At 45.2% G+C, this 24,252-nt stretch overlaps 1 protein-coding gene across 4 annotated transcripts in view; it reads left to right on the forward strand.

Annotated features, from left to right (window-relative positions):
* Positions 1-24,252, forward strand: part of SMIM35 (small integral membrane protein 35) — a 259,001-nt gene that overhangs the window by 147,453 nt on the left and 87,296 nt on the right. For all 4 annotated transcript variants that reach the window (XM_078683946.1, XM_078683943.1, XM_078683945.1 and 1 more), the window contains exons 2-3: positions 13,493-13,609; positions 19,710-19,743. In XM_078683946.1, coding sequence (XP_078540072.1) covers positions 13,501-13,609; positions 19,710-19,743 — 143 coding nt within the window. In that variant the 5' untranslated portion in view covers positions 13,493-13,500. The remainder of the gene's footprint in view (positions 1-13,492; positions 13,610-19,709; positions 19,744-24,252) is intronic.

The raw sequence follows: 24,252 nt of genomic DNA on the forward strand, positions 1-24,252 counted from the left end.
CTTCTCCAGCAGGTCTCACCACGTCAATTGAGCAGAAGGGACCCTGCGGCTGCGACAACCGGTCTCCGCAGGATTCCCTTCATTTTATCTTGCTTTGCCCCTATTTTTCTATGCCCAGGCGTAGATTCCTAGTAAACATCTTAAAAAAAGCCCAATTGAAACACGCCAGGGATGCTTTAGTCTATTTGCAAAAAGCCTCTGACCCGCTAACCTTATGTTGTGTTATGAATTTTATCAAGGTGGCGGTTCGACTAAGGATGACGAGGGGAGAGGATTGAAAGACTTGGGACTCTTTGTTTTAAATTTATGGCCCTGTATGTTGGTATTTTTACTGTATTATTTATGTACAAGGATCTTGACTAATATTTAATGTCTTTTTATCTATGTATATGTATGTGTGCTTTTATGGTGTTTTTTAATCACCGAATAAAGATTCTTGACTATGACTATGACTAACTTAAATAATAATCTCTAAAGCGAGTGGGAAAAGAGCAGTTCCTATGAGTTCTAGATGTACCATCAGAAACATGAGTAAAGGTGGATGAACAAGCAGTTTCATCATTCTCAAAATTGTTAGGAAAAGGAAGAGAAACCTCAAGTGTAGGTGAAACTTCCTCATTTGAAACTTGGGTAACTTGAGAAAGAGAAGTGGTATCATTAGAAGTTGGAGATTCCAACTGTGGCAAGTCAAGGAAAGAAAAAGAATGATTTCCATTCTCACATTTGGTTCTGAGAATGCTCTTGGCTTGTTCAGAGGTTAACTTAACAAGTGAACGTTTGTTACGCCACCCTCTCTTATCTAAAAACAAAGAACCCTTTGACACTTTAAGTACCTGGGTAGGAAGTGAAAACTTAGATAGGCCTTTCTTAACTCTATCCATGGTTTTAAACATGACCCAATCACCTACTGTAAATATTTCAGGGGTAGAAACAACTTTGGCATTAAAATTCCGTCTTTGTACAGCTTGTTGTTTCTCAACATTACCCTTAAGGACTAATTTGTCAGAACAGGCTAGACATCCAGTATTTTCTGAAATCAAATTTTTGATCCAGGAGGGACAAACAGTACCATGTGGGTTCCTTTTTTTAAGTAATCTGAACGGTGATATGCCTGTGGTGGAGTGCGGGGTAACTAAGTATGCCCAAACTTTTTCCTTTAGGAAAACCTCAACGTTTATCTTACAAGAATAAGCGGTCTGAATGCCCTCTTTTAAAAACCGGTTCATGCGCTCAATCAAACCATTTGACGCAGGGGAATAAAGGGCTACTTTCAAGTGTTTGACATCAAACTTCCTCAAGAATTCTTCCATAGCGCTAGAGCAAAAATGCGAACCATTGTCACTGACAATCTCCTTGGGGGGACCTTCCATTCTAAAAACCCTTTCTAAGAATCTCATGGCTGAAATAGAATCTGGGTTGGTACAAAAATCAAAATCAAACCACTTGGAGTAATAGTCAACAACAGAGATTATGTAGCGTTGAGATTGAGGAAGAATCTCAAAGGGTCCGGAAAAATCAATGGCCAACTTGACCCAAGGGTCATCAGGAATGGGGACATTATGTAATGATACATTTTGTAACTTCCAATGCTTGTCTGATGCTAAGCAAGTGCTGCAGGCATCAATCCATTCATTGACATTTCTTTCCATGGCGGGCCACCAGAAATGTTCCTTTAATTTGCGTGAGGTCCCGCCTACACCTAAATGACCCTGATGTGCTGTAAAAAATAACTTTTTACGCAAAACTAAAGGTGGAACACATCGATCGCCCCTAAAAATGATTCCATTAACAATTGTCAAATCTTCAGAAACCTGTGCAAAGGACTTCAAAGAGGCAGGAAGAGAATGAATTCTGGGCCAGCCTGAAATTATTAGATTCTTCACTGCCACAAGAGTTTCATCCTCAGCATAACATTTGAACCAATCTTCCTCGGAAATAGAGAGAGGGGAGAAAACTAAATCCTCCAAGGAAGCAACGACACACTCAACATCATCTCCAAGTACAACATCATTATTTTCGAAAGGTAACCTAGAAAGAGCATCAGCTCTCATGTTTCTGCCTCCAGCAATGTGGTGAATGCTGAAATTGAAGTCATGCAATTTGGAAAGTATTCTCACTAACCTCGAAGAGGCTTTACCAGTGCCGTTTCCATTTAAGAGATGTATTAAAGGTTTATGATCAGTGTATAACAAAAAATGAGAACCCCAAATGTAGGTTTTAAATTTTTCTACAGCCCAGACACAATCCAGGGCCTCTTTTTCAATGGTGCTGTAATTGTATTCGGCACTGCTGAGTGACTTTGACGCGAAACCAATGGTATGTTCCACAGAACCATTCCATTGACAAAGAACAGCGCCAAGGCCTTTCTGACTTGCGTCCACGTAAATGCCACATTTAAGACCTGGTGTAAAGGATGATAGAGCTAGAGAATTTATAATAACCTTCTTAATGTTATTGAAAGCCAAATCTGCCTCATCATTCCACAAAAATGCGACATCTTTTTTAATTAAAATCCTAAGAGGTTGAACCAATTGAGAATAATTCATGACAAATCTTGAATAATATTCGGTGAGACCAAGAAATGATCTCAAAGCATCCTTGTTGCTTGGAATAGGTACATTTTGAATGGCCTGAGTGAGGGAAAGTTTGGGTTTGATACCCATGGTGGAAATGGAATGACCCAAGTAGTCTAATTCTTCCACAAAAAACTTGCACTTTTTTTTACTAAGGGTGATCCCAACATCTCTGAAGCGAGATAGTACAATACGTAAATCCTTATTATGTTCATCAACATTCTTTGAGTGAATTAAAACATCATCTTGATATGCTTGCACACCCTTAATATTACATAACACGCTGTCCATAAATTTTTGAAAAACACTTGCGGCACTTGCCAACCCAAAAGGGAGTCTCAGATATTTAAAGGTCCCAAAAGGAGTAATAAATGTGGTGAGTTCAGATGAACATTTGGTCAGAGGAATTTGGTGGTATGCACTCCTTAAATCTAAGAGCGTAAACAATTTGGAATCAGCAATTCCGGTGAGAAGCTTTTGAATTCTAGGTAAGGGATAACAGTCGATTAAAATATTTTGATTTAATGATCGAAGGTCGGCACACAAACGAATGCTAGAATCTTTTTTTTTAACGACCACGATCGGACTGACCCATAATGATGAATCAACAGCTTCAATTATCTTCTCATCCACCATCTTCAATAGTACCTTTTTTAAATCATCTCTCACACTGAGAGGAACATTCCTCAATTTGTGAATTACAGGAATAGCATTGGGTTTGAGGCGAATGCGATGTTCATAGCTCTTGATCATACCAACAGAATCATTAAAGACTTCTGGGAAATCTGAAATGATTTTGTTAACTATCCCTACATCAATGAGATTAACAAAGGAAACATCACATTGTTCATTTATCTGAACAGGACAATCAGATCCAGGGACAAGTTTGAGACCCATTTTGGCAAGATCTTGCCACCCAACAATGCATTTTCCATCAGTTGCAACATAGACCTTTGTATAGATACACCTGCCCAAACAAGTTACACTAGTAATGAAAAAACCCCACATTTCAATGCTTTTCCCGGCATATGCTTTTGGTATGATATCCAACGGTTCGAGAGTAATTCTGGAAGACCAGTGAGTATTGAACAACAACTCAGATATAATAGTAACGGGGGCACCCGAATCTGCCATCATGTCAATTGTTAAATGATCAATAATTACCTGGCAAGTTGGATCTTTTACATGTCCCGAACCATTGGAATCAACCATACAAATAGAAACCGAATGAATAGAAAGTATTTCTTTTTCAATCAAATTTCTACTAGGAGTAACAATTTCAACAGTATTAATGGTAGTATTTTTCATTTCAGAGTCAATGAATTGAACATCAGAGTTTTCACCTGTAAAGCAAGAAATGTTATTAATCTGAGAACCTTTTCGGTTACGACAAACAGATTGGAAATGCCCAATTTTTTGACAAAAGGTGCACTTTTTCCCTTGGGCTGGACAAATCGGGCTGTTACTCAAGTGTGTTTTAGAACCACAACGAAAACAATAGGTATTTGTTCTCCTTTGAAATGGCTTTTGAAAAGGCTTATTTCTAGCATAAACAGCATTAATACTTAAATCAGGTTGAGGAAATGAAGTAGCTTCAGTAATGCATTTAGAAGATACAATCGATCTTTCGATGCCCTTAGCTATTTCTAAAACTTCAAATAAAGAAGGGTCTCTGCAACTCAATATTCTCTCTTGAATATTCTTGTGACAGCAATTATATACAAATTGGTCTCTCAAAGCAGTTTCTAAGTAAGTTCCAAAACTGCACTCTGCAGCAAGGTTTCTTAAAGCAGAAACGAATTCTTCAATAGACTCATCCTGTTCTTGACGCCTTTTCATAAAATTAAAACGTTCAAGTATAACACTAGGCTGTTCGAGGAACTTCCTTTTCAATTTTAATACTGCAGCAGAATATTCATTAATATCACCTCCACCACCAGAAGATGGAAGAGGATTGGGTAAATTGTTAAAAATCTGTCTGCCTTCTTTACCTAAATTGCTATAAAGGATTGCCAATTTCCTCTTAGGAGAGTATTCATCTGCTCCTATGGCAATTAAATAACTTTCAAAGTTTTGAAACCAATGTCTCCAAGGTTCTTTAGGTTTTCCAAGTACTGGTAAAAAATAATTTAAAGTAACAATCTGCTGGTTCGTGGCCATGTTGTTTATAACGAAGTAAACTAATGAAGGACTGTAAAGTCGAATTTGTAAAATTAAATCCACTGAAAAATGTTTGACAAATCTTTTAAAAACTCTTTACAAGAGATAAAATTCAATGTAATCCTTTAAAAACCGCTCACCGTAAATCCTTTAAAAGAGTAAATGAAGTTGTTTCTTTTCCGACTCTTCCGATCGGTAAATTGTTGTCATAGTAACCTTTGGAAACAATCCAATATGGCCTCCAAGCGTAGCTACGCTTCTGCACGCATGCGCGATGACGTATGCTCGAGACGAGATGATGATCTCGCTCACGTCATGAGTGACGCGCAACAGGATCGTCAGAAACTGAAGAAAGGCATAAAATTATGCAAAATCTTGAGAAGACGGCCAATCAGCGGCGGATTTTTCGGCAGAAGGGCTTGAAGAGGTCTTGAAGCTGGCGGTGAGTTTAGGTGAGATCGTGCAAGGTAGGTGATGTGCTCTTTTTATCCAAAATGAGGGTCCTCGTCGCCAAATGTAAAGTGGAGATTTCTTGTTAGTAGGAATAATCAGGAGACGTTGTTGAAGTCGTTAGGTAAGTTTTATTACCACAATCCAAGGCACACCACAGGAGCACGTCCGCACACAGCAACCTCCAACTGTAGAAGTCACAGACTCACAGTTGAAGATTACAGGTAAGGAGTGTCACGAGAGATGCGTCTCTTGAAAGAAAACACTCTTCAAGAGACGCGCGTGAAAGAATACACAACATAAGAACATGGTGCACGTGAACCACTAAAAGAATACTTACAAGACTCTATGAACTCCACAGGGGTATTTTAATTTTCTACTCCCTTTTTTTTATACATCTGTAAAAAGACCACACTAATTTAAATTGTGGAGCCCTTCTCAAAATGAAGGCTTATCCCACCACATTCGCAGGGGATCCCATTATGTTCACTTGTAATGTTCTCATGTATCAGTTCTGTTCCTATTGTGAAGCCCTCTGACACCTTCGGATAAAATCCGCGCTATATAAAACGCATAAATAAATAAATCACAACTGACTTGCTTGACCTAAATACTTAACGTAGATAGTGAGCGCCCTCTGCTGGTTATTTTGTCATACTGCTAGATTCAGGGTGAAAACATCAATCGACTGTAAAACAAGTGGGCAGCAGGGCGCGAGAACGTTTGTTTGTTTTCTAATTACTCAACACACTCGTTGTACAGAAACTAACATTGTAAACTCTGCTTGAGTTTGGAGAATGTGCCTCTGCTTACGCGCATATAATCCAGAGCTGTACCTCTGCACATGGAAGCTAGAAAAACAACTTGCTGTTATTCTCATTTTCAACATTGTTTTGCCGATATTCTTAAATTATTGGAGATGTCGGAGAACACGGAACAATGCAACAGTCTAGAACTGCTAAACCCGCATACCCTGCCAGTTTCGTGGCCTCTTGCTTTGTCCTTACTTCCCAGGTATAGTACAGTCAGGTGATGTTATTAGCATTTAATTACACGATTTTCTATTTCTTAGGTTGACAAAGCCAGTCCATTGGCATTTTCTGAGTGATCTTTCTCACAGTCAACGCGTTACAAAAATATCAGCATATCCATTTGAAATATATTTACATATAGTTAAACACCTAGGGAACAATTTGCAATGCATAGTGGTTATCCCGAACACGTGGCATGGATCGGCTCCGCAAGGACTAGCGTTGTTCAACCCTACTCGCCTCCTGCTCCCCCGCCGCAGCCCTGCAGGCCTCTAGGTGCCTCCACGTTGTGGATCTGCTCGCTGTAGAATCCATCATGCCGAAATGTCAGAGCAGGTGTGTACCGCAGGGCGTGGGCGGGGTGCAGGGACGTCATTGCTGATAAACATCACAAGTGGCTCGGCCTGGACTAGCCGGGCCCATCACAAACCTGTTCAACCGGGGCAGGTGGATGAAAGTTCGTCTGACTCTTGAAGCCGCCAGCTCCCTCCTCGCCAGCCTCTCTCTGCCTTCCCTCCCCCCCATCTCTGCCCAGACTCCAGGCCCAGCCGGGGCCGCCGCCTGCCCCCACCGGGTCACGGTCACCTGAGGCCCTCCCCCGCAAGCCTCGCAGGCCTGTAGCCACGTGACAGGTAAGTGACCGAAGGCCCAGATATTACCGCCACGTCTGCTCAGCAGACGGCCTCCAGCCACCAATGGCTAACTAACCACAATCCGATGCGTCACTCGCCCAAGGCGGCCCAGGGAGGCAGCGTCACGTCGGAGCATTTCACAGGAACCGTGTGACAGGAAGGTGGGAGCACCTCGGTGTCTCTAGGTACTAATATTTCACTCTTCACCCCTCATCCTCGGCCGCCCCCATCCACGGGGAGCAGTGAGAGATTAGCGATCCGAGATGCTATCATCAACCCGGCCCGAGGGTTGGTTACCACTGACTTGTAGATTGTGAACCTACTATGATAGTCGAGTGGCAGGTGGGAGTCTACAGGTGCATTGAAACTGACTCACTCACACCCTCTTTCTCACATGGCAGCGTCTGACAGCTGCTCACCGTGGCAGGGCAGAGCTCTCTCACAGGCTTGGCGCCCCACATATTAAGGCCCATGGAAGATTGCTGCTACTACCTCTGCTGCTACTACCATTACTGCTACTACCTTTACTACTTCTACTACTACTACTGCTCCTCCCACTATTAGGACTACTATGGCTGCTACTACCATAACCACTGTTGCTACTGCTATTATTACAACTACAACTACTGCTATTGCTCCTCCAGCTATTAGTAGTATTGCTGCTACTACTATTACTACCAATGCTGCTATTATCACTGCTAGTACTGCTACTACCACTACTGCAACTACTACTAACATTACTACTTCTAGTACCACTGCTACTATCACTAATGCCTCCCCCTGCTATTAGGACTACTATTGCTGCTACTACCATTACTGCTACTCCCTTTACTACTACTACTACTACTACTGCTCCTCCCACTATTAGGACTACTGTCGCTGCTACTACCATTACTACTGTTGCTACTGCCATTCCTACAACTGCAACTACTGCTATTGCTCCTCCAGCTATTAGTAGTATTGCTGCTGCTACTACTATTACTACTAATGTTGCTATTATCACTGCTAGTACTGCTACTATCACTACTGCAACTTCTACTACATCTACTACTAACATTACTACTTCTAGTACCACTGCTACTATTACTAATGCCTCATCCTGCTATTAGTACTACTATTGCTGCTACGACCATTACTACTGCTGCCACTCCTGCTATTACCACTAAAAATGCGATTACTTCTTCTATTACCATTATTACTGCTACTACCACTAATGCTGCTCCTACTAGTACTACTCCAGCTGCAACTACCATTACTATTACTACTAATCTACCATCACCACTTCTACTAGTGCTACCTCTGCCATGGCTCTTCTCACTATTATCACTACTATTGCTGATACTACTGTGACAACTACTGTTGCTACTGCTATTATTACTACTACTGCTGCTATTGCTCGTCCCGCTATTAGTAGTATTGCTGCTACTACTATTACTACTAATATAACTACTAGCACTGCTACTACCACTACTGCAACTACTACTACTAACATTACTACTTCTAGGACCACTGCTACTATTACTAATGCCTCATCCTGCTATTAGTACTACTATTGCTGCTACGACCATTACTACTGCTGCCACTACTGCTATCACCACTAAAAATTCGATTACTTCTTCTATTACCATTATTACTGCTACTACCACCAATGCTGCTACTAATAGTACTACTCAAGCTGCTACTACCATTACTACTAATCTACCATCACTACCTCTACTAGTGATACATCTGCCACTGTTATTCTCACTATTAGTACTACTATTGCTGCTACTACCGTGACTACTACTGTTGCTACTGCTATTATTACTACTACTGCTGCTATTGCTCGTCCCGCTATTAGTAGTATTGCTGCTACTACTATTACTACTAATATAACTACTAGCACTGCTACTACCACTACTGCAACTACTACTACTAACATTACTACTTCTAGGACCACTGCTACTATTACTAATGCCTCATCCTGCTATTAGTACTACTATTGCTGCTACGACCATTACTACTGCTGCCACTACTGCTATCACCACTAAAAATTCGATTACTTCTTCTATTACCATTATTACTGCTACTACCACCAATGCTGCTACTAATAGTACTACTCAAGCTGCTACTACCATTACTACTAATCTACCATCACTACTTCTACTAGTGCTACATCTGCCACTGTTATTCTCACTATTAGTACTACTATTGCTGCTACTACCGTGACTACTACTGTTGCTACTGCTATTATTACTACTACTACTGCTATTGCTCGTCCAGCTATTAGTACAATTGCTGCTGCTACTATTACTTCTGCTATTATCAATATTACTAGCACCACTACTGCAACTACTTCTTCTACTAGTACTCCTGCTACTATTACTACATATCCTGCTGCTACTCGTACTCCTATTGCTGCCACTACCAGTACTACTGCAACTGCTGCTACTGCTATTACCACTACTAATGCTACTACTAATTCTACTACTACTTCTACTGCTACCAATTATGCTGCTACTACTAGTATTACTCCTACTTCATCAAATTCTACTCCTGCTTCCACTACTACCGCTGTCACTTATAATGGTCACATCTACTAGAGGTAACCCATTTACATTCCTCGAATGTCATTGACCTCTGCAACATTCTTCAGTAAGGCCTGGGAGACTGAAGGTTTTAATGCACCTCATGAAATGACATATTCCTCATCACTTGTGTATATGTCTAACTCCTGCAGCAAAGTAATCCTTACTTCCAACACTGTGTGACCCACCCCTTCCCGTGACCCGGATATTCTCAGCATATGGTTACTCCACCCATGCAGTTATATGTTTCTTGGAGTTTACCGCACCCAGTACCTACCATGTGTGATAAAGTCTGACCTAGAAACACATAGAGGCAAGTCAAACCTGCCAAAAGTTAAAGTGTGAAAAATGTCTGGAAAATACTGGGACGTGCAGATTTGGGAGCCCTAGGCACCAAATCCTGCATGGTATTACCCATTTTACAAGGCTGGACTTGGAATGGATGATAATTATAGCACCTTTTAACCTCTTCCATGCTGATGACGGCCCCCGTCCATCATGCATCACGGTGGGCATGTGCTGATGACGGCTCTGGGCCGTCATGATCCCGCCCACTCATTAAAACGGCCACACAGGTGCAGAATTGCGGCCACACCGAAGGGGTTAAAGAGAGAGAGACAATAAACATGTCGACAAATAATCACATCCTAAAACAGTTTCCTTATTTGCCATGGTTGGGTCACAGTTGTATCACTATTCTTATCAGACTCCGCTCTCTTCCTTGGGGATCTTGTCGTGGCAATGGTTTTACTCCAATTTTTCACAGTGCACGTACTGCACCTTTTGCCAGGGCTTTCAATCTCATATGTTACGGTATAGGGTTCCTCAAGGTTCTGTCTACACCCCGCTAATCTTTTCTCTTTACACCATTCCTCTTTATTATATCATCACTGATATTTCATTCTCCCATGCTGAAGGTCCATAAATATTCCTTGACTTTTTTTGTTTCTGATTTGCTTCATCATCAGAGATGGCTTCTGACTTTCTGAAGCTCAGTCATAAGAAGGCTGAATTTCTTCTTGTCCCTGACGCTGTTTGTCGCGCTGCTTCATCACCTTCATTTTTTCCACCTACTATTTTAGCTTTGACCTTTGGGCTTTAAGCTTAGGATTTTGTTTTAATTATTTCTTGGCCTGCTGTTGGAAAATGCCTCTTTTTACATGATCATCCCCATTTGTTTGGGCTGACGCTGATGTTTATTTGACTCTTTGCACTGGGACTTTGCTAACTAGGACCACTGCATGTGCCATGACACCTTAAACATATCACATATGGCTATCCCCCTAATTGGCCTATTTAGCTTACCTATAAGTTCCTCCTATATGGTACAAAGCGCAGCCAAGGCCTGTAAGCTAAATATCGCTAGTGGACTGCAGCACTCATTGGGCCACCCATTACATTGACCGTGCAAACCTGACTGCAGGCCCACCTTTGAGGCCTGTCTGCGCAGTTTTAAAACTAAAATTCAAAATAACCCATTTTGACAAACCTAAACCCTTATTTTAAATAATTAAAGGCATCCCTAAGTAGTCTTTAATGCCCATAAAACAGGGCCCATGTCATTTAAAAGTAGCACATGTGAAAGTTTAATGTAACAGATGTCCTCACAGTGACAGTGCCCCAAAACCTATTTTTACATAGGAAAGAATTGAAAGACAATATTAAAATTAAATTATGTTACCTCTGCCTCTGAAAAACTGCAAAGTTCATTGACTCTTTAAAATAATTATTGCATGGCCAATTCATTGGTAAAGTCAGATTTATAATAAATATTGTACAAAGGGCACTTTAAAAAAATCACCTTTTACCTGTTTAAAGTCTCTAGAAGCCAATTTGCATGAGTCTCTAACTGTCACCCAAGTGCTGAATAGCCCCTTTGATGAGGTTTAAACTTGCTCCCCGAGCTGGAAGAAACATTTTGGGTATGGGGAGGTGTTCTGTTCTTCTGACAGGATGACCATCCGGGCAGTGCTCAGGAACTTAATAAACTTCAAAGGGACCTATCCTGTCACAGGCAGATGTAGCTAACACCTGGGCCTGTCTCCTCCTTTGTCCTTCCAGCCAGTCAGGCAACAATCCCAGTGGGAGAGGAACTGTCCCCAGAACCAGTTATGAACTAAAGACAAATGAGGAGTTGCTCATTTCCATGGACCCACCGCTAGAGTGGGCACAGGAGCACAGCACATGGAAAGAAAGACTGTGCATTTTGGATCTAAGAAGAGAGGGGCACAGTGGGGTTATTTTCAGTAGGGCACACAGGAACTGCTGCAACATTTGGTAAGGTTATCCCAGTGAACTTTTTTCCTATTGGTTAGGGAGGAGTCCACTCCACCCACAGGCTAGTGCATGATATAAATGTGGCACCCTTCGGCAACGTCTTCATAAAACTGCTGGACCTGTGAGAGCCAGAAGAATGACTGCACCTGCTCTTGAGACCTAGGAGGAAACCTGAAAGGGACAGAGAAGGGGACTCCTATATTGAGTTGGCTGACCTCCTATTAAGCTGGAAGGACACTACAAACTGTTTGAAGCTCTTCTTCTGAAGACCCCAACTAACCAGTTCCAACTGGATCTGCCCTGGATCATACTGGTGGCTTCTGCTGGAGGAAGGCTTGACCCCCAGTGCTTCTCCTGAGGTCTGGGACCCTTGGCTCTGCTAAAATATACTCCTTCTAACATCTTGGAAAACCTGGGACTTATGAACTTTTGGCTCAGAAGACCTCTTGAGAACTGGGAGAAACCTGCAGAGTCTATCCGATGAAGGTAAATTACCGCTGAGCTAAAGATTCAGGTTGTTCCCACGGGATGCTTTTCTGCATCAGCAAATAATTTTCACTGGGATGTTGCTGAGAAGGTATCTGGCCTCGTGGAGGCCTGTTCGGCTACATTCTTCAGCCATACCCTGCTAGAGAAATCCGAGCTCCAAAAACGTGACTAAGTTAGAATGTAGAATTGTTTACTGGGTGAAGGTATCAAAAGCATCCATCCAGTGACGGGCCTTCCTTGAGTATGAACATTGAAATCATCCCACTCAGAGCTTTCCCTCCAAAAGTCAGCTGATTCACTGGGACCTCGTCTGATGGTTATCTGCCTTCATGGAGCCCGTCTCGGCCACGCTTAACCGTGCCCCGCTGATGCTTTTTTCTGAGGTGATTGATTTCCATCTCAGGGACTAAGTCAGAATTTAACTGTCATCAACCCCAAATAAAAATCACTTTCTTGCACCTGCTTAGATCAAGTCTCTTCTAATGCAATCTATCACCTTCATCCATGACAATATATGAAAGATTGAACCCTTTTGTTCTTTCAGCTTTGAAATTACTTCGCCAAATTCATGCATACTCTAGTACCTAGTATTCATCTTGCTGTGAAGGCTCACCAAAAGAGTGTGTGAGAGAGTGGTCTGGAAGGAAGAGTGAAATGAAGGACATATGAAAAGAATGCAGAAAATATGTCAAGGAAGGAGGGCCGAAAGCATTAAAAGAACTGTAACCCAACATTTGCATGGGTGGTTGAAAGAAAGATGAAAAGCTGGATGAATGAGTTGATGAGTGGAAGAATGTCTGGATGTATGGGGAATTGATCAAAGAAGGGTGAAATGATATATGGATGAAAATGGACTCATCGATGGGAAAATGATGGGTGAATAGTTGGCAGTGGGAGTGGAAGGATAGAAGGATGGATAGAAGAGTATAATGATGAAAGAGTGGATAGATAGAATGGTAAAGTAAGGATGAAATACATGGTGAAAAGATGTATGAAAGCATGAATAGATGGATTGATACATGAAAGGCTTAAAGGATGGTGAGAAAGCTGGATGGAAGGTGGGTATAAGGACCTCATCTAAGCTGGGTAGGGCTTACTTGCTTCACTCACCAATGGTATTCAAGGTATGGATAACAGTGGTGGTCTTTTAATTTTCTGGCTACTCCCTTGTGCAAGACCCTTTATTTCATTTCTGTACTTCCTTGATGTATTTTTAGGTTTGTGCAGAGGTTGGGGTAAAAGTAGTCTGATATATTGAAATGAATACATTAATATAGATAGTGAATAACTCTACCGTTCTCGGTTCTTTTCAGACGGCACCATGGTCAGCCCTCTCGGACTCATCCTAGGGATCACGCTGTCGGTGATGCTGATCACCATCCTCTCCTATGTCCTCATCAAGTGGTACCAACGAGGCAAGTGCTTCGAAAGTAAGTTGCGCCTTTATCTGTCCTCCAACCAAATCCAGAGGAGACTAGGGGTTCTTTTGAAGAGTCTCAACTTCCAATTAACCTGCCATCATGATATCAGAGCCAGGTTCACTTTAGATCTACTGCCCCTACCAGTGTGAGACACAGGACATGGGATGTGTAGTTCCATAGAAGATTCTCAAGGCACACAGGGTGATAGGACGATTAGAGCGGTAATTGCAAACACAAAAATGATGGACAGAATGTGGATCAATGTCACACATTCACCCCAGTCCAAAGATCTGGGCCCAAATCCATCGTTTTTCCACTCCACACCACCCTGGGTTAGACAATGGCGATATGCAAATCAGCGCGGACCCTGTGCCCCATGGGAACAGTCCAGTCCGAACTACAAAAGCCATGTCCTTCCCAGAACGGAATCAAGCATCCGAGGACCGGCCCGGTTTCGAGGTAACACCTCTCATCAGCCCGGCTAGCTTGACTCCAGTGGTGTGGAGTGCCTGGGACTCACGTCTGAGCATCCCCAGTACACTTAGAGCGGTAATTGCAAACACAAAAATGATGGACAGAATGTGGATCAATGTCACACATTCACCCCAGTCCAAAGATCTGGGCCCAAATCCATCGTTTTTCCACTCCACACCACCCTGGGTTAGACAATGGCAATATGCAAATCAGCGCTGACCCTGTGCCCCATGGGAACAGTCCAGTCCGAACTACAAAAGCCATGTTCTTCCCAGAACGGAATCAAGCATCCGAGGACCGGCCCGGTTTCGAGGTAACACCTCTCATCAGCCCGGCTAGCTTGACTCCAGTGGTGTGGAGTGCCTGGGACTCACGGCTGAGCATCCCCAGTACACTTAGAGTGGTAATTGCAAACACAAAAATGATGGACAGAATGTGGATCAATGTCACACATTCACCCCAGTCCAAAGATCTGGGCCCAAATCCATCGTTTTTCCACTCCACACCACCCTGGGTTAGACAATGGCGATATGCAAATCAGCGCTGACCCTGTGCCCCATGGGAACAGTCCAGTCCGAACTACAAAAGCCATGTCCTTCCCAGAACGGAATCAAGCATCCGAGGACCGGCCCGGTTTCGAGGTAACACCTCTCATCAGCCCGGCTAGCTTGACTCCAGTGGTGTGGAGTGCCTGGGACTCACGTCTGAGCATCCCCAGTACACTTAGAGCGGTAATTGCAAACACAAAAATGATGGACAGAATGTGGATCAATGTCACACATTCACCCCAGTCCAAAGATCTGGGCCCAAATCCATCGTTTTTCCACTCCACACCACCCTGGGTTAGACAATGGCGATATGCAAATCAGCGCTGACCCTGTGCCCCATGGGAACAGTCCAGTCCGAACTACAAAAGCCATGTCCTTCCCAGAACGGAATCAAGCATCCGAGGACCGGCCCGGTTTCGAGGTAACACCTCTCATCAGCCCGGCTAGATCTTTGGACTGGGGTGAATGTGTGACATTGATCCACATTCTGTCCATCATTGTTGTGTTTGCAGTTACCGCTCTAAGTGTACTGGGGATGCTCAGACGTGAGTCCCAGGCACTCCACACCACTGGAATCAAGCTAGCCGGGCTGAAGAGAGGTGTTACCTCGAAACCGGGCCGGTCCTCGGATGCTTGTTTCCGTTCTGGGAAAGACATGGCTTTTGTAGTTCGGACTGGACTGTTCCCATGGGGCACAGGGTCAGCGCTGATTTGCATATCGCCATTGTCTAACCCAGGGTGGTGTGGAGTGGAAAAACGATGGATTTGGGCCCAGATCTTTGGACTGGGGTGAATGTGTGACATTGATCCACATTCTGTCCATCATTGTTGTGTTTGCAGTTACCGCTCTAAGTGTACTGGGGATGCTCAGACGTGAGTCCCAGGCACTCCACACCACTGGAATCAAGCTAGCCGGGCTGAAGAGAGGTGTTACCTCGAAACCGGGCCGGTCCTCGGATGCTTGTTTCCGTTCTGGGAAAGACATGGCTTTTGTAGTTCGGACTGGACTGTTCCCATGGGGCACAGGGTCAGCGCTGATTTGCATATCGCCATTGTCTAACCCAGGGTGGTGTGGAGTGGAAAAACGATGGATTTGGGCCCAGATCTTTGGACTGGGGTGAATGTGTGACATTGATCTACATTCTGTTCATCATTGTTGTGTTTGCAGTTACCGCTCTAAGTGTACTGGGGATGCTCAGACGTGAGTCCCAGGCACTCCACACCACTGGAATCAAGCTAGCCGGGCTGAAGAGAGGTGTTACCTCGAAACCGGGCCGGTCCTCGGATGCTTGTTTCCGTTCTGGGAAAGACATGGCTTTTGTAGTTCGGACTGGACTGTTCCCATGGGGCACAGGGTCAGCGCTGATTTGCATATCGCCATTGTCTAACCCAGGGTGGTGTGGAGTGGAAAAACGATGGATTTGGGCCCAGATCTTTGGACTGGGGTGAATGTGTGACATTGATCCACATTCTGTCCATCATTGTTGTGTTTGCAGTTACCGCTCTAAGTGTACTGGGGATGCTCAGACGTGAGTCCCAGGCACTCCACACCACTGGAATCAAGCTAGCCGGGCTGAAGAGAGGTGTTACCTCGAAACCGGGCCGGTCCTCGGATGCTTGTTTCCGTTCTGGGAAAGACATGGCTTTTGTAGTTCGGACTGGACTGTTCCCATGGGGCACAGGGTCAGCGCTGATTTGCATATCGCCATTGTCTAACCCAGGGTGGTGTGGAGTGGAAAAACGATGGATTTGGGCCCAGATCTTTGGACTGGGGTGAATGTGTGACATTGATCCACATTCTGTCCATCATTGTTGTGTTTGCAGTTACCGCTCTAAGTGTACTGGGGATGCTCAGACGTGAGTCCCAGGCACTCCACACCACTGGAATCAAGCTAGCCGGGCTGAAGAGAGGTGTTACCTCGAAACCGGGCCGGTCCTCGGATGCTTGTTTCCGTTCTGGGAAAGACATGGCTTTTGTAGTTCGGACTGGACTGTTCCCATGGGGCACAGGGTCAGCGCTGATTTGCATATCGCCATTGTCTAACCCAGGGTGGTGTGGAGTGGAAAAACGATGGATTTGGGCCCAGATCTTTGGACTGGGGTGAATGTGTGACATTGATCCACATTCTGTCCATCATTGTTGTGTTTGCAGTTACCGCTCTAAGTGTACTGGGGATGCTCAGACGTGAGTCCCAGGCACTCCACACCACTGGAATCAAGCTAGCCGGGCTGAAGAGAGGTGTTACCTCGAAACCGGGCCGGTCCTCGGATGCTTGTTTCCGTTCTGGGAAAGACATGGCTTTTGTAGTTCGGACTGGACTGTTCCCATGGGGCACAGGGTCAGCGCTGATTTGCATATCGCCATTGTCTAACCCAGGGTGGTGTGGAGTGGAAAAACGATGGATTTGGGCCCAGATCTTTGGACTGGGGTGAATGTGTGACATTGATCCACATTCTGTCCATCATTGTTGTGTTTGCAGTTACCGCTCTAAGTGTACTGGGGATGCTCAGACGTGAGTCCCAGGCACTCCACACCACTGGAATCAAGCTAGCCGGGCTGAAGAGAGGTGTTACCTCGAAACCGGGCCGGTCCTCGGATGCTTGTTTCCGTTCTGGGAAAGACATGGCTTTTGTAGTTCGGACTGGACTGTTCCCATGGGGCACAGGGTCAGCGCTGATTTGCATATCGCCATTGTCTAACCCAGGGTGGTGTGGAGTGGAAAAACAATGGATTTGGGCCCAGATCTTTGGACTGGGGTGAATGTGTGACATTGATCCACATTCTGTCCATCATTGTTGTGTTTGCATAGGACGATTAGAGGCATCAAGCTTGGTTATATTCACTCCTTCCCCTCTTGCTCCTACCTTAGTTGAGGTTTTGGTGGCTAGAGGACCAGTTATTACTTATTTTGCCCCAGACATAGAATAACTAAAAGATAAAACAAGGAAACCCTATGAAGCTTCTTTAAAGTGCCTTGTTACATAGGATATGCTCATTAGAATCTTAACCATCTGGGTCCTCTCTGTCCTGTTACAGTGGAATACGTGTTCCCCCGAATGGTTGTTTGCTTGTCATTCCAAACAATGACATAGCCAATAGGTCTGGCTTTAATGTGGCACACATGTAAACACAAGCCTTCACAAATTATATTTACTTGTGTTGCTTGCACAAATGATGCTTATGACATTAAATCCTCTCCTGTTGGCTTTGCTAGTGGTACGAACAATGTAGCAAAAAAGGATTGCTTTCTGCATAGCATGCTTATAGGAGTTAAAGAACTGAGTGTGACAACCAGTGTGGTCATTAAGTACACTTTTCAGATGTAATATAGTCCCTAATGCATTTCAGTAAATAAATTCCTAGAAAGAAGAATGACACAGTAAATAACCAATAGCATGAGCTGGGACAATTGTACTCCTCTGGGTGGAGAAAAAGCCTACTTTCTGTCCTGTGCAAAGACATGGTAACAATACATCTTGTAGACAGCTGGATTGTCAAATCAAAAACTTTCCCTGATTGGTACAAACATTGTCGACCCCAATATTTCCGTGATATGAAAAGGTTGTGGTTTATTTACAAACAAAGCATGCATTTTTGCACACTTAACAGTGGAGCGACCAATAGCAGCTCTGTTTCTACAATTTCTTTTTTACCTGACATGTAACTCTGTGCTCTGTAGGAGGAAAGGGGAGTGAGCAATGGGCCCTCTCTGGATGTGGTGGAGAAATCATGGATTTAACCCAATCATTTAGTTTTCATCAGTCATGGGCAAATTGGGGTCAGGAACTCTGTAGTAAAATATGGCAGGCATTCCTGCTATGGGCTTTAAGATGGGTCAGGCAGAGGAGCAGCCGGTCATGCGTGCCTTTGCATGTGGACACACGCACACACTTTCAATCACCAACCACCACCTTCTGACCCCAGAGCTTATTTTCTGGAGAGAGATATAGTGAAGAATCTGAGAATCCGAGTATATAAGTGGAGAAGAGATAAGGAAAGGGAGGGGACGGAAGCAGCAAGTATGAGGTAAATCAGAGGTGCCACGAGAATAAGAGTAGGGAATATGATGTGGCTTAACAGCTAGAGTAGCCAACTTTGAAGCTGGCGAACCAGGTTAGAGGCTGGCAGGAGTCTCAAGCATGCTGTGATTCTGGGCAAATCACTTAATCTCTTGGGGCCAGATGTAGGTAGGACTAATTTACCGATTCTTATTTACCGAATTTTACCGATTCGGTAAATAAGAATCGGTAAATAAGAAGGGGGGAGATGTAGGAACATCCAGATGTTCCTTTTACCGAATCGGTAAAAATCTGTATTTACCGATTCGGTAAATACCGACCGGTATTGCCCCATTCATTCCTATGGGCTTTGAAGCCCATAGGAATGAATGGGGCATTACCGGTCGGTATTTACCGAATCGGTAAATACCGAATTTGACAAGGGTGCAGGGGGTGTCACTTTGACACCCTCTAGCACCCCCAAAAAAGGTTCGGGGGCCATGTGGCAGGCATACCTGCCCTAAGGGCAGGTCTGCCTGTCATATGGCACAGGTGTGCATGCACACATGTGCATGCACACCTGAATCGCTATTTTACCATCAAATTGAATTTGATGGTAAAATACCGAATTTGTAGGGCTTGTGGGACTCAGAAGAGTCCCACCTACATCTCAATTTGACCGATTCTGTAAAAATACCGGTCGGTAAATTTACCGACCGGTATATTTACAGAATCGGTAAAATTACCGAAATGGCCTGTTTCCTGCCCCCTACATGTCAAAAGCCAAATACCGGTCGGTAATGGCCGAAATCGGCCGTTACCGACCGGTATTTGGCTACCTACATCTGGCCCCAAGTGCCTAAAAAAAAAATGAATGTATCCATCTGTAATGCAACTGGTGCTCATGTGAAGCGCTCAGATACCTTTTGGTCGAGTTCTCACTATATAAAACTGCAAAATAAAAAAAATAGGCATCTAAAAGAGGGGGAAAGGTGGTTGGTAGTGGCTGTTCTTTGAGCTCTCTCATACTCTGCATGGCTCTTGTGCTGAGGCTATGAATGTAACACTCCTCTCTCTTTTTCTCTCAGGACCCAGCTTTGCTTCAAACCTGGAAAAACTACGGTGAGTACTATTAGTGCGAAGCGATGGGTCATGTGTGGTGTGTCTCCTTTATGGAGATGTATACGTTTGCATATCTGTGTGCAGTGCTGTGATCTGTGAGTGTGAGCAGAATAGAGATATGTGGGAGTGTAAGTCTGTAAGTTGAGTTTGGTTATCCGTGAGCACGTGCAGTTTGAAGACAGTGCTCTCATTTGTGAGTAAAAAGAGTGCAGTTGTATTTGTCAGCACTGTGGGGGGTCTGTGAACACGTGCTGTCAGAACACCATTCATTGTGCATCGTATTTGTGCATTGTGATGAGCAGAGAGGTGCACACTTTGGTGATCTTTGAAAATGCATGTCCCCCGGGTCATCTTAACAGCATTATTGGCCCCTGGGCAAAGCAGTGCACTGGGCCCTGCCTACAAAACCACTCACAGGAATAAAAATGTTTAACAGAAAACTAGTGTTTAATTCTGGACTGTATGGTGCCCCTATGCTCGTCGGGCCCCGGGGTACTGTCCAGTGTACCCATGCATTAAGACGGTACTGCATGTGCCTCAATTACACAGGCCCGGACTGGGAACCAAAACCGGCCCTGGCAAAGTAGTCGGCCGGCCCCCCCTCCTCATCCCCCCCGGGGGGTTGTGGGTGCTGCCGAGCTCTTTGCCAGGGCTGGTTTTCGGCCGATTTTGTTACAGGGCCGATTTATGCTGCAAAAATGGCCCGGTAACAAAAACGGCCCCCAGTGGCCCCAAACCGGCCCCCACCCGTGCGGCGCACCGGGGGATTGCCCGGTGCCCGCTACGCCCAGTCCGGCCCTGCAATTACAGGTTGGAGGTAAAAGAACAAATGCCTAAAATTAGTGGATCCCATTCGCTGCCGATCAAGTCTGTGCGCTGCAGCCATATGGCAGGCGGCATGCCAAAGAATACACGAGGCCTTGTATCTCTATAGTGTGGTGTAGGAAGGTAGATCCCTGACTATGGTTGCCCCCAACTTTTTGCCTGGTGTTTTGCTGGTTTTCTGACTTAGTTGACCTGGGGCCATGCTATTCAGGACCCCAGGCCCACTGCTCTCTCTGTAAAATGGATTCCATGTACCTTAGGTACGTATCTAATGGGATACTGAGTCACCTTATCAGTCCCTGTACAGAGTACCTTAGGTACCCAGGGCATAGGTGTACCCAGGGCCTACCAGGGGCTGCAGCATGTATTATGCCACCCCTGGCTGGCCATCCAAATCTGACACAACAGGCTGCTTGACAGCTGGGGCAAGGTGGTGTAATCACCCCTTGCTTTAGATATAGTATACCTATATCTAACCCTAAAAATGGACACACAGATCTCCTATCAGTCACTCCTATGGCAGGCCTTGACAATCCTGAAGGCAGAGTGCTTGGAATCGTGTGAGATAGTGCTCTGGCATGAGCTGAGCCTGTCTGCGGCTTTCGGGATCCATCCCTTAGCCGTTTCCATGATATCGCATACCATATACTCTTAAGTGCATTATAATCCTCGCGGTTATATGCCAACTCTGGTATCGCTTTATCAAAACATGTCGAGTAAGGTGTCATACGAATTGGAATACTAACCCCTCGCCAATTCTGGCGACGGGGTTAGCATTCCACCCTTCTAGAGGGACACGACATGTATGTAACCTGTAACCCCGGTTAAAGTCAGACATAGCCTCAGCTCCACAAGATGGATGCTGCCACCGAGACACAAGTCTGCCCTCCTGCTGCTGGGAGTCCTCCCAGCACAGGAGGCAAGGACAAAGGGTTTCCTGCCAGGGGCGGTGCCAGCACCGTCCCAGACAGGGTTTTGTGTATCCTAGGTAGGCAGGGCTTTAGAGGAAGGTGACTGCAAGTGGCACCCCGGTGCTCACTGTGCATAGGCCGGCTGAAACCAGTTCCAGGGGCACTCCAGCCCCTGGCCTGGGGAAAGCCCGCCAAAGGAGAGGGGTGTAACCACCCCCCTCCTAGTCCCACCCATAGGGCAGGACTTAGTCGCGTGCCAGCCCCTTTTTGCAGGATAAAGGTAGGAACTGGCCCCCTTCCAAATCAGATCATCTTTGGAATCAAGACACGACTTTCTACGAAAGGACATCAAGATTTCTTCTTCAAGATTCTCCCTTGTGGCTAAGGAGTAGTCACCCTGCATCCGCAGGCACCATCTTAAGAACACTGCGGTCTGCTGCAAGTCCTTCCTCCGGAATCCGACTGCCCAGCTCGACGAGAACCGGCTTCCCTGGCACCTCTGACCTCTACCCACCTCTACAGCCAAGCTGAGAACCGTGGGTGCGACGAGACCTCGAGGGACCGGCCATCTTCAAGACTGCACGACTTCTTTCCAGCACGACCGCCGAGGGATCCTCTGGTGAGTGCTTTGGGGACCGAGAAGCCCCGACCCTGAGCAGCTCCAGCACCGAAGTCCAGCCTCCCAGCATCTCCACGATCTGCGTGGGGCCCTTCTGCTTTTTGCTGCTCACCACGTTGTTTGGCTACTAGCCCGCTGGCTTGTGGCCTTCCTGACGACGCCCGACGACATCACTGCTGCTGGTCTGGTTGCTCCAGACTGGCCCTTGCTCCCTTCCAAAAGAGGAGCACCCCGGACCCTCCTGGTCCACTCCAGACGCCATTTTAGGTCCACCGCGTGGGCTTGAATTTGCCAAGACTTGTTGCCCCAATCCTGGGTCCAGCGACGTCGAGAGCATCATCCATCGTGGGACAGCTCGTACCTCCATCCTGGTCGCTGACAACGCCTCCTGGTCCATGAGACTACAGAGCCCAGCAGCGCCCACTCACCTGACTGCGGTGACTTCGCCCGATGCCATCCTGGTGCCCACTTAATCACTGGCTAGTGATTCAAGAACTTGGTCCCCTCTGCTTTCAGGTTTCTTCTTCCCTGATCCAGGCTTGGATCTCTTCGAACTTTTCTTCACTGGCCGCCTGCCAGCAACTTCTTCTTCAGGCTCCTGGTTCGTCAACGAGGAATCCCGACGTCTTTTCAGACCTATGCAGCCGCAGCCCCTGGGCTAGGTAACTTCGGCATTTCGGTGCCCCAGCATAGCCTCACTATCCAAGGGTCCAGATCCACTGTCGTTTTCGACCTACCTAGTCGGGTTCGCCCGAGAACAGTAACTTTGTGAGTTCTAGCTTCCATAGGCTTTTTCCCGCCTTACGCGTGAGAGTTCCCACTCTGCACGTGGTGTCCCTAGGCCTCCTGCTCCTAACCTGAGTGTTCAGTATTGTAGGCCTAGCGTTTCTAAAGCCTCTGAGAATTGTTACTTACCTGCTAGTAATTCGCATTCCACTTTTAGAGTATATGGTTTTTCGTGCCCCTCGGGCATTTGTGTAAATTGTGCGACTTAAAGTATTTATATAAGAGTTTTGTTGTGTGCTTAGCTCCCTGTCTCATAAAGAGCCAGGGTAGTCTTGTTATAAATAAATACACTGTTTATTTTCATAACAACTTGTGTGGTGTCCTTTCACTGGGTGTTCAAGGGGTAATGTGATGGTAAAACAGCTGGCTTAACACGCCCTCTAGAGTCTTAGCCTAAGACTGCTCGTATCCATGCTACTAGGATAGCTGGTCTATAAGGTTGACTTACAACCAATCATCAATAAGGGTTGTTTGGACTGATATATAGTGATCACTAGAATAGTGAGCACTGCACATCAGGCCAACTTCTCACATGTGGTGATTAGTGAATGCACACTTCTGTGTGTGTGTGTTTTGGAGACATGTGATTCAGCATAGTGTGGTGATCTATGAATGTGACAATATCTCTGTGGTGTGGCCACCCCTGAAGGCACATTGCTTACGTGTGCAGTTTAAGTGTATGAGTAGATTTGCAAGTGCATCGTACCAGCCCTGGAAATGGAATGAGTTTACTATATGAGTCTCATAAATTGGGTATAGCAGAAAGGGGGCGGAGTCATGAACGATAGCATCATACGGTGGCAATGATAGACCATCTATGAATTGTTTTTGACTAACCCTGCTCGCAAAGAAATTAGCAAAAATTGTAAAAATGAAGTTGTGAAGATGTTCTGAATTACTAAATTGATAACAACAGGCTGCACTTTAAGATAGCCGATGGGGCTAAGTATTGCTTTATGAAGGCTGAAAAAGTGGTGGACTTCATAGGGTCTATGGTCCGAGAAGTGTTACTAAGCAACGCTTATAAAGTAATGAAGTGTATGGCGTTTGGGCCGAACTTTAGGTTGTGGGTCCACCTACTATATGAACAGGCAACAGTGAGAATGAGAACTTGAGTTTGCGTATTGGACTCTGGAAAGAGGAACTTGGCAGGGATGCTCACTGTCCACGATGGCATTCAAGATTGCCCTGGAGCCTTTGACCTGCAGACTTCATGCATCCATGTTGGAGTGGGGTATAAGGGTTGGGGATAAAACTCATCTGATATTGTGTTACGCAGGTGACACAGTGGTATATTTGAGAGTCCTGCAACTATCTGTGCCTCAAGTTGACTTGCTTTAGTGATGCCTCAAGGCAGAGGGCCAACAG

Source organism: Lissotriton helveticus, chromosome 3_1 (genome assembly GCF_964261635.1).
Source record: "Lissotriton helveticus chromosome 3_1, aLisHel1.1, whole genome shotgun sequence".
In the NCBI taxonomy this organism is placed as follows: Eukaryota; Metazoa; Chordata; class Amphibia; order Caudata; family Salamandridae; genus Lissotriton; species Lissotriton helveticus.